At 38.8% G+C, this 12,322-nt stretch overlaps 1 protein-coding gene across 1 annotated transcript in view; it reads right to left on the bottom strand.

The window, feature by feature from the left end:
- LOC125782479 (polyunsaturated fatty acid lipoxygenase ALOX15B-like) overlaps positions 1 to 12,322 on the bottom strand; it is a 72,367-nt gene that overhangs the window by 19,782 nt on the left and 40,263 nt on the right. Inside the window, exon 9 of the mRNA XM_049466687.1 lies at positions 573 to 716. Coding sequence (XP_049322644.1) covers positions 573 to 716 — 144 coding nt within the window. The remainder of the gene's footprint in view (positions 1 to 572; positions 717 to 12,322) is intronic.

Consider the following 12,322-nt stretch of genomic DNA (forward strand, 5'->3'; position numbering starts at 1 on the left):
TAGTAAACAGCTGTGGTCGGTCTTCTTGTCTGTTATGACTGGTAGCAGTTCATGTTAGCATTATTGTAACATGAAGGGATTGTTAAAATGCACAACCCTAATATGCGAGTGGTGGTGATAAATTACAAAGTTATGGTAAAAAAAAAACCTCACTGAAGCTCAGTGATTACCTGTTCAGGGGAAAATGTGCTCTGTGTCTGTCTTTTGGGCTCTTCTGGGCTCTAAGCTGACTCCATTTATAAAACTCACAGCCAATATTACATCCTGTTTTGCACTGTCTCTGCTCATAGAGAGTTTTAGAAAGATTCTGAGGCTTTTTAGGCTGTGTAGCAGCTAATACTGATTCTGCTAAACCAGCTTTCTCACTTTCATGGATGCAGTGCACTGTCTGTCTGCTGTTGTGTGTGTATTCCTGGCAAACTGGGGTGTGGAAATAGAACTGAGGAATTGGCAGGGAGCGGGATCAGAATCTAAAACCCACACTGATTTCCACTCTGTAACGGACAGCTTAAAGAAAAACATACTGGCTGAAGCTCTGCTGTCAAGATCTGCAAGTGCTTAAAACTACGTACCTGTATAGCGATGGGTTTGAGAGTTTTCTCAGGGGTGCTGTAGAGCAGGCAGAGTGGAGCAGCCAGATACTGCTGTTTCCCATCAATCATACTTCCCTTAAATCCGCTCAGGCGTTTATAATCACAGAGGAAGATATTTCCTTTCTGCAGAACAGAAACAAGAATCACAACACGGCTAAAACTCGCTGGAGAATAGGGTCATTTCATAGTATTGGTTCTTGTGTGTTTTCACTTTCTCATCATCTTTTTCTGCCCAAGTGATATTGCAATCATCGAGAACACATTTACTGAGGACTATGTAGCTTGAAACCTGGCCTAAGTTTTTGAATATAAATTTAATATATTTGAATACATTTGTTTATAACTTATAAACTATGTTTCCCTCTATTTGGAAGGCTCATTAGGACTCACCCTATCACCAGTAATACTCCCAACACTAGGAGGATTAAGACTAGCACATGCGTCCTCTGATACAAGTGAAATCACCACCTCTTTTTTTTTTTCAAAGTGATTCAGGGGCTCCTTTCACTAACGTTGCACTGTGAGTGCAAATATATGCCAGATGCAACGCTTTTCTGTCGCTTTTTATTTAGCGTTTCAAAGAAATGCAATTGCAGAAAATGAGTGCAAATTGCAGCTCGCAGTCAGGCAGAGTTTCATTCACAATCAGACACTCTGTGATCATTCAACTCCACCTGCATGCGCAGCACACAGCACAAGCACATACACATTTAGCGTCTTGACATGAGCTGTAGTAACTTTTAAACAATCAAATCACTATACTGCTTTAAGTCCAGATTTTAATAAATCAATTACGGGATAACCAAAAGAATTGCAAAACATAATTTGGTTGAAAAAAGCTACATTTTGTTCTGATTAAAATCATAGACAATATATAACACATGTAATGTAATATTTTATACTATATACTATACTATACGTTTGGACACACCTTCTCATTCAATGCGTTTTCTTTATTTTCATGACTATTTACATTGTAGATTCTCACTGAAGAATCAAAACTATGAATGAACACATTGGAGTTATATACTTAACAAAAAAAGGTGAAATAAATGAAAACATGTTTTATATTTTAGTTTCTTCAAAATAGCCACTCTTTGCTCTGATTACTGCTTTGGCATTCTCTCAATGAGCTTCAAGAGGTAGTCACCTGAAATGGTTTTCAGGTGTGCCCATAGACTGTATATAAAGATGGACGCCGTGTCGCCGTTCCCATTCATTCAATGAAAATGAAGCCAAAATCTTCCCCCATTTTGGCGATTCAGAAACCAGAGTCTGCGCAGTAGAGACCAGAGGAGGGAGAAAGACTGTGGAGAGACCGCCTACTCATTTACATAAACCTGCCCCTGAGGGCTGCCTCGACAGAGCTCACACAGTCTGCCGAGCCGAGCCGAGCGGAGTCCAGTCGAGCCGAGCGGAGAACTTATCTGCAGCACGATAAGATTAATATTTTCATAGTAACAGTGCAGTTCGTGCACGTTATGGATATTAACCGCGTACCCAGCCACATGATAGTTCTGTATGTAGCAAGTGGAAGTGAATAAAATACAGCGAAAAAAAACATCACCAAACGGCAGTGAATGCCAGGACTAGTTATTGCTTTAAACAACGAGACGAATCCGGTACTGATCCGGTACTGAAGCTCAGTTAATTTTGCTGCTGAGACGAACTGAGCACATTTGGCTAAATTCTGCACGGATTATGCAGAGTCTAAGCCAGTGCTGCCGTACATCAGCGGATCTCGGGCAGAGCCTTCATGCTATCTGGGTCAGTTTGCCGCACGCACCGGTGACGGGCGAAGCCACTGACCAAGTAAAAATATTAATTCTACAGAGTCTAGCGAATATAGTTAGTTAGATAACTACACTAATGTTAGCTAACAAATTAAGCTAGCTCTAAAATCCAACCGAGATTAAATGGTTCGCCGAAGATATTGATAATTAATAAAATAAAATGCACACAGACACAGGAGTGGAGGGAAAAACAGCCAGCAAACTTACCAAAAAAACTGCAAAGAACTTTGTCCAGAATGTCTGTTAGAGCAATTAACAGCAGAACACGACATTATTAATACAACAATCTAAATTCAGTTTAGCTAATAAAAAATAATAACGGTAGTACAGTTAGCTAGCTAAACGTTTGACTAACTACTAGTACTAGTCTACTGCTTGACGTAAGGGGAAAAAAGAACATAATGCAGGTTCTGCTGACGGTCTGTTATTGGTCCCGCCCATACAGTCATTGGTCCCGCCCCGGCTAGGTGTAACCCAGCCCTTTTTACAATAACCACACCTTTTTAAATAGAGCTGAATAACATTTTAAAAAAACGAATTCTGTGGGAATATAAAAATTTGACAATATAAGCAGAGGTTACGATAGCTGTTGTATTTAAATAATGGAGGTAGAATTACAGTATATTAGAAGAAAACGTGATTGAAAGTTGTCTGTTTTGCCATTGAAACCTATGGGGGTAGGTGGGGTTATACAGCTTTCTGCGCCCGACCTGTGGTGACTTCACTTTTGAGAGACGATGCTCTGTCCAGCTATACACAGTCATATTTTGGCAAGAACCAATCAACTAACTAAAGAAAAATCAGTGGCCATTATTACTTTAAGAAATGAAGGTTAGTCAGTCCAGAAAATTAAATGTGTCTCCAAGTGGAGTCGCAAAAACATCAAACGCTACAACGAAACTGGCACACATAAGGACCGACGAAGGAAAGGAAGACTAAGAGTCAACTCTGCTTCATCCGAGTCACCAGCCTCAGAAATCGCAAGTTAACAGCAGCTCAGATCAGAGAGTAGCTGAATGCCACACAGAGTTCTAGCAGGAGACCCATCTCTAGAACAACTGTTAAGAAGAGAAGCGCAAATCAGGCCTTCATGATCAAATAGCTGCTAGGAAACCACTGCTAAGGAGAGGCAACAAGCAGAAGAGATTTGTTTGGGCCAAGAAACACAAGGAATGGACAATAGTGGAAATGGAAATTAGTGGAAATCTGTGCTTTGGTCTGATGAGTCCAAATTTGAGATTTTTGGTTCCAACCGCTGTGTCTTTGTGAGACGCAGAAAAGGTGAACAGATGGATTCCACATGCCTGGTTCCCACTCTGAAGCATGGTGGAGGAGGAGCTGTGATGGTGTGGGGTGTGTTTAGCTGGTGACACTGTTGGGGATTCAAAATTGAAGGCACACTGAACCAGCATGGCTACCACAGCATCCTGCAGCGACATTCCATCCCATCTGCTCTGCGTTTAGTTGGACAATCATTTATTTTTCAACAAGACAACGACCCCAAACACACCTCCAGGCTGTGTAAGGGCTATTTGACCAAGAAGGAGAGTGATGGAGTGCTGCCGCATATGGCCTGGCCTCCACAGTCACCGGACCTGAACCCAATCCAGATGGTTTGGGGTGAGCTGGCCCACAGAGTGAAGACAAAGGGGCAACAAGTGCTAATAAACACCTCTGGGAACTCCTTCAGGACTGTTGGAAAAACATTTCAGGTGACCACCTCTTAAAGCTCACTGAGAGAATGCCAAAAGTGTGCACCTAACTCCACATGTGTTTATTCATAGTTTTGATGCCTTCAGTGAGAATCAACAATGTAAATATTCATGAAAATAAAGAAAACGCATTGAATGAGAAGGTGTGTCCAAACAAGCTGAGGGTCAAGTCTTCGGCCGGGGAAAGTAGCTTGCGGGCCGGCTTGCCACCTTCGCTGCCTGACGGTCGTCTGCCTCTCTCATTAGAAAAAAAGCAGAATTAGAAATACAATACCTTATTATAAAGTAATGTTTTCTGATTTTGTGAATAAATATAAAGGAGTTTTTGAATCGAATAAAAACATATACAAAAAATAAATTAAATTAATTATGGTGGAGCAGTTATATATAATCAAGGGAATAGGAGCGAGTTTGATATGGGGGGGCACATTTGCTAATATGAATCAAAGCCCACCCTATAGTGTCTTAGAACAACATTTGTGGAATTGTTTTTTTTTTTAATGATTTTAATGTGTGCAATGTCTGAATTATATACATATATGACAAAAACTGATGAGTTATCACCTAATATTTAAAATAATATAACAGATGTGGCTATTATTATTATTATTATTATTATTATTACTATTATTATTATGTATTGGCATGTAAATTCTGTTGTATATTTGTATATTTACATTTACTTCACTCTTAAAAAAAACTCTGTAGCGTTGGGTCCTGTGCTTTTTATTTTTTCCACTAAAAGTACTGCTTATGATGGTGATCTTTTATTAAAAGAAAGTAACTTTACTTTTCATAGAGATTTTTGGCAGAGGTTAATATAAAGGTTAGATATCCCAAACCTTCCTAGTCTGTTAGTATCATGAGCTTTTACTGAAGGACCACAAATATTCCATCAGTAAATCCATTCCTCAATAAAGTATGCAAAACAGTATATCAACAATGGATTTCATTTTAACTCAATCATCTCTTCTACCCCTCTAAATAATAAATGAACTAATAAAGTGTGTTAATTTTGCAATACATTCCCAACTCACCTTTTAAAATAAACTACTTTTGCAACATTCTCTTTCTCTTTATACCTTTCTCAAACTTGCTTAAACATTGTCACACTAAGTTGCTTAAAACATTACAATTACAGTAAAAAAAAGAAGAAAAGAAAAACAAAAAAAATTGAATTTGCCTGGAATCCCTCTAATTTCTCAGGAAATGCGGTCTTACTATGGTCTTACTGTGAACTACAAATGAACAGAAGTCAGGTTAGATCAGTGTTTCTCAACCCTGTTCCTGCATAATCTACTGCATATTTCCAATGTTCTGCATATTCTACAGCTTTCTCTGCTTAAAATGCAGTTAATTAAGTAAGTGGTGGTATGATGTGTTTAACACACTGCTAAATATACATAATGATTAATTTAGGCTCCACAGGGGGCTAAGAGATTTTAACAGATAAACTCAGTAAAGGATTGTTATTAGCTAATTAGTTGGATCCTGTGGAAAACACATAATTGTAGGGCACAGACCAGCTTTAAAAAACTGCTTTAAACTACCAACACAAAGTATTGTACTAAATTCTGGCTATCCACTACATCCAGCTTGTAGCTAACTAGTTTAGCTAGCTAAAAGAATTTTCCTTCATTATAGCTTACAGTAAGTACTGCAATTCTAGTCACAGGTCACAATGACAAGTGTAGGACCAGATTATACCCAATTACAACAACCACAATGAGTGTTACCTGATAAGACAATAAGGATAACATAGGACCAGTTAGGTTCGCTCAGGGAGCAATACACATGGAAGAAATGAGACCAGAATTTGTGCAGCAATAAAGTGTATTAAAATGTCAGAGAATCAATGCCAGTAGTTAAATAAAACACTGTAACAATAAATAAATAAATAAATAAATTCACAGTTACTCGTTCTCCAAAATTCAAACAACCTTCAGTAACCTTGGTCACCAATGAAAATGGTAAGTATTCACTTCTTTTTGTATATTTAATATTCTATTATTACTATTATTTCTCCACACTATTCACCGGTGTTCTTTATTTTAGATGTATTTATGCAGTTCTACGGTAAGTATTGTTTTATTATTTTAATCTATTTGTAGGTATTTTATAACTAATTGTTTCCTCCTTCTAGGCCTAATGGATTATTAGGTAAAGGTAAGTATTGTTAGAATTAGTGTTATTCAATTAAACCTCTAGGTTATTCTGCAACAATAGTTTAACAGACTTTAAGGAAGTGGCGTGGCGTGTGAGGTGCCCCATTCCGGTGCCCCGTTCACCGGAGACGGCAGCCAAAGTTTTCTCAGTTGGGCACGGCAGCTTGAAGTGGCAGTCAAGGCTCTCACTGGAGGCGGCAGTGAGTATGAAGGTGAACTGGTGAGAATTCTGCCTACTCGCTTAAGCAAAGCTGTGTTTCTGTTGTGGGACAGTCTTCCAGCAGCGGTGCAGTCAGATTATGCCGCTGTCAGAGAATGGATTAATGACACGTTTGGACAGAAACAGTTTATGGACAGGTTTAAAGCCAACCTTGCTGCCCGTCTGCGTGCGCCCCAAGAAAGTCTGGAAGTGTATGCTGCGGACGTTAGCAGGCTGGTTAAAAAGGCATTCCCGGAGTATGGGAAAGTGGCACAAAGAGACGAAAAGTTTCGTCGCTTTCTGCTTTAGAGGAAGCTCTGATATTAGCGGGACGCTGTGAAAATGCCAGAGAAACTCTCAAAGCAGACAGTGTGAGTACGCACGCCAACAGTTTTTTTTTTAGTGTGCGTTTCCTTTCACCACAGCCTGGACACAGCACCACTCAGCAGGGAAACGAGCTGTAGCTGATGATAAGGCACGGAGATCAGCTTCATCATCAAGGGGCGATCTCCCCCAAGAAGTTCCAATATATAAAGCTAAAATTGACAGCTGTGAGGTGAGCAATGAGAATCCTTCTTCATATGTCAGAGGTGTGATGGAAGGCACCAAAGTGTCAATGTTTGTACATTCAGGAGCTACTGTTTCACTTATTAGTGCAGATTTTCGTATGTCAGTTCCAGCCCTGCGCAGTCGGCCTATAACCAAAACCTATATAAACTCACATGCTGTAAATGGACAAATGCTGGACACACTTGGCACTATGACAGTGACTTTTAGGTTGGGATCAGTTATGTGGCAACATGAGTTTCATGTTCTCAGGAAGTCCACTCAAGCAGTCCTCCTTGGTTTGGACTTCCTATTGAGAAAACATACCCGGCTGGATCTGGACGCAGGTATGCTACAGTTGAAGGACACCTCCGTGCCCCTATATATAGTTTTCCATATCAGCCGATATCGATATGAATCACGATATAAATCAAATCACTTTCTGTTACACTTAAAGGTGACAGAATAAGGGAGTTATGGGTAAACTCACTAGCAGGCTCAGAGTTTTGTGGACAGACAGTAGGATGTCCACATCTTGTCAGGTGGGCACAAGGTACTCAGACAGCTTTTAAATTAATTTAAAAAAATAATTTTACATCCACACAGGTCCGGACCCCTCCCACATGTTTGGCCCTTAAAATAAGTACAAGAGGACAAATATATAAACCAAAAAAAAAAAATCAGACCCTTTACATTATTTGTCTGTTTAATTTAAATTGAAATAGCACTTGGATTTTTAATATAATTATATTTAATCAAAGGATTATTCCCCTCCCTGAATGCAGGCAACTACATAAAGCAAAATACAAGAGTATATCACAGTTTTCATTTTGACAGTTTTTGACAGTTTAGTTTTAGTTTTAGTTTTAGTTACATTTTAGTCTATCAGATTGTCATGATGAGCACAGAATTGCAGACACATGCAGATACTGATAAAAATATATGTTTATTATAAAATAAACAGATGTAATACGTGGTTGATACAGAAAACAGTTAATCACCAGAAACCAGAGCAATGTAGACAAAACCATACCATAAACGAGAGACTAGTGATGCTACCCTTGAACCTGAAGCTTCGAGGCGTGTGTTGAAAAAACGACACGCATTGGTTCGAATCACTGAGCCGATGCTTGATTCGTTCTACAAAGATCACGTGACCAATGACGTCCGAAGCTTCATTTCAGCACACAACCACGTGACTGCTTCAGGGAAAGATTCAAAAGCGGCAAATCCTGGCGCGCAGTTCGAGGGTTGTTAGCGGAGATACAGATACAGATACAGAGAGCGAGAGAGCGAGAGAGAGAGATAGATAGATAGATAGATAAGATATAGATAGATCATATATAGATAGATAGATAAGATATAGATAGTAGATAATAAAATATTAGAATGGAACCAGTAAGAAAAAGAGGCCGTTCTGAAGTTTGGGAACACTTTGAACTTTTGCCATCAAATAAGGTAGAAAATTATTATTTAGAAAATATAAACTTTGGAAGAAAACTATGCCTTTTAGACATATGGCATTTTATTAGTTCTGTAAGAGTGTACAATAATTATATATATATATATATATATATATATATATATATATATATATATATATATCCTCATAGTTCAATGTGTGTACTGTCATGGCATACATCCAGTAAAAGTGTTGCCTTATGACAACATATTTTGAAATAATTTTTATACAGAGATGCACACCATTTTTAAATGTTAAAATCCCTGTATGCATTTCCTGGTTTAAAAGTTGTGGATGTTTTGCCTCAGGTGAAGTGCCTAGTCTGCTCTCAGCAGTTGGCTTACAACAATAACACCTCTTCAACGCTAAGACATTTTCGAGCAAAACATGAAAACATTCCTTGCCAAAGCCGAACAACTCTGTCAAGTACCCAAGGTATTGCTTACTCTTTTTTATTAGTTTACATATTCTATCCTTCATCGTATGCCACTCATTATTTATTCTTTCTTGTGAATCCTGTGTATTATTTGGCAAAGGTCACCTTCCAACATAGATTGGTATATACACAGTATGCCAAATTCTAGTGAATCACATTACAAATTCTGTACAATAAAACATATGTAACATATCCCTATATTTGTTCAGGGCCAAGACAACAAATGCTTGACAGTGCTTTGGTGAATATGATTGTTAAGGATTTACAGCCCTTCACAATAGTGGATGATGCTGGATTTAGGGAGTTTGTAGGTATCTTGGATCCTACTTATGTCATCCCATCAAGAAAAGCGTTGAAAAGTATGGTGGAAGCTAAGTACACAGAGACAAAAGAAAAGGCCAAAGAAGAGGTGCAGAAAGCCACAGCTGTGAGCCTTACATCTGACATGTGGACATCTATACATATGGATGCATATTTGGCCATCACATGTCACTTTATAAATGAGAAGGATGAGCTATCAACTTTTCTGCTGGGAGTGTGAAAATTCCCAAAGTCTCATTCTGCTGAAAACTTGGCTGAGGTGAAGACAGCTCTGATGGCAGAGTGGGGTATTCAGAAGAAGGTGAGATGTCTTGTGACAGATGCAGCACCTAATATGGTGGCATGCGCAGGACTGTTAAAAATGCGTCACACAATCTGCATTGCACATGCCTTAAATTTGATTGTAAAGAAGGCCATAGATCAAACACCTGGACTGGAGCACATTAGATCAAAGGCCAGAAAGATTGCTGGATATTTCAGATCCAGCACAACTGCCAAAGAAAGACTGTTCCAAATGCAAGGGCAAATGGGTAGGCCTACACTTAAACTCATTCAAGAAGTAGAGACCCGCTGGAACAGCACTTTTGCCATGCTGCAGAGGATGTATCAGCAAAGAGAGCCAGTTGGTGCCGCTTTAGTCACACTGAAGACAGATTTGACACCTTTGACTTCAGAAGAATACCACACCATTAATGAGTGTCTCGGTGTGTTATCTACATTCAATGAAGCAACCACTGAGTTATCCGAGGAACGGAGAGTGTCAGGATCCAAGGTAATTCCCCTCATTCGAATGCTGAGACATGCCTTGAATACAAAGCAGTCACAAGCACAGGATGAAAAGTCAATACAATTGTGCAGCAACCTGTTCAGATTGCTAAATGACCGAGTGTCCTCCTATGAAACAATGAGCATCATGACACTGGCCACTCTTTTAGACCCACGATATAAAACTGTGGGATTCTGTAGCCAGTCTAATGCTCAAGCTGCTGTTAAACGTCTCACAGGAGAATGTGCAACTGTAATAAGGATCCAAGAACAACAAAACACTCCATCTACTTCCAGTGCCACCAGTCAGCCACAATTAGAAGCAACAGTAGCCTCATCCAGTACTACACCTAGCACAGGTACTCCCTATGAAACTTTGTTTTTACTTATAACTGTCATGAAAATGTAGTGCCAAATGCTTTAAGAAATATTTGACTATTATGCTTCTTAATTCTTTCAGGTGAAGGGCTGTGGGATTTGTTGGACAGCCATGTGGTAGAAACCAGGAGAGTAAGAAATGCCACTGCAGATGCCACTGTTGAGGTCCAGAGGTACCTAAGTGATCCAATCATACCACGGACTGAGGATCCCTTGAGATTCTGGGCATCACAGAAAAATGTGTATCCCCACCTTTATCATCTTGCACTGGAGTTTTTATGCACACCAGCCTCCTCTGTCCCGTGTGAGCGGATTTTTTCAAAGGCTGGAGAAGTTGTGACTAAAAAAAGAAACCAACTGAACCCCAGCACTGTGGAAAAAAATTTATTCCTAAATAAAAACTAAATTACACATGTACATAACCACGTCCATTAAATATGTGCCCCCTGCCCCTTACACAAGCACCTTCACCTTTATGAGCATACATTTCTTTCATCAAATTCTTCCATATCCCCCATGCAGCATATCTACATGAGCCTTGCCTATGGAAAAATAGGCAATGGACTAGTGATACATGTAAACATGTTACAACCCCTGCTTGGAAAGATGTGAATAATAGTGAATAATATAATTTTAAAATTTGGTATATTAACAGATTAATAACATGGTGAAGGGAAAAAAGCAACAATGTGAATGCAATTAGAATTACAAGTGTAGTTTCTCCAGTGTGCCTTATCAAGGTACATTCTAAGTGTATTATATATTAATTAAAAATATATTACAGTTATGTCTTTTAATATAATGCATTAAATTATCCAGACATCAAAGTATTCTTCCATTTCCTTTTTTCAGTTTTTATTTAAACCTCAAATGTCATGTAAATGCACTGGAACAGGTTTAAAAACTGTAAAAAGACAAAAAAACGCCCCTCGTCCTTTAAATACACAAAGCACTTTCAGGTTTTGCCCACCAGGTGCCGCTGATGTCCACTGTGTTATGAAGCTCCGAGTAATGAACCTTTTTTCGATACAATTAGGAAAAAGGCTTCAGTGCTTCAGAAAGCCTCGGTTTGCCATCACTACGAGAGACAGTCCAGAGTTCATACACAAGAGATCCAATATCAGAGGTAATCCAAGAGGCAGTAGTGAAAACACAGTCCAGGTAATACACAAGCAATCCAATATCAGAGGCAAAGGCAATAATCGGCGTCGAGAAAACAAAGGCAAGGTCATACACAAGATAAACTGAGACAAGAGATATAGAACGCTTTGTAATGAGGAGAACCTACAATACACGGCGTGGGTGTTTGTGTGGAGTGCTCTTTTATAGTGCCAGTAATCAGTATTCAGGACTTCCTGGAGGAAGCAGGTGAGGTGTCACATGATCAGGTGAGTGCGTGATGTCAGCGGGTGGTGCATTCTGGGTAATGTAGTTGTTGACCTGAGAACCTCCGTTAGAGCTGGGTGTGGAAGGGACAGAGGAGCTAACAGCACCAGACGTGACACAGATATTATTAATTTTAGTCACGATTTAGTCTAATAAGTTTTGGTCATATAAAAAGTATGTATTACATATGTTTTATTGTTTTTCTATTTTATATTTGTTGTTATTTTGAGATTATTTACTGCTAATGTGTATTAAAATAATAGCCTTTAACTTTGTTACATTTAAATTATGCTAACATTTCAATATTTTAAAGCAAGTGACCTGTAATGGAGGTGGGATGAATAAAGTCAAGTTTCTGAAATGATCCAGTTCTACTGCAGTACAGATTTATACTAACATTACTGGCTTTCAGCGGACTAGACTTACATTACTTAACAAATGTATTTAAAACTCATTCAGTTCAGTAACAGCAATGTTTAGCTCCGTTCAAATACAGCAACACAGATTATATCATCTTCTGTTTTTAGTAAAATATCCAGCACAACAGATTCTCTATCTGTTAAAAA

Source organism: Astyanax mexicanus, chromosome 17 (assembly GCF_023375975.1).
Source record: "Astyanax mexicanus isolate ESR-SI-001 chromosome 17, AstMex3_surface, whole genome shotgun sequence".
NCBI classification, from domain to species: Eukaryota; Metazoa; Chordata; class Actinopteri; order Characiformes; family Acestrorhamphidae; genus Astyanax; species Astyanax mexicanus.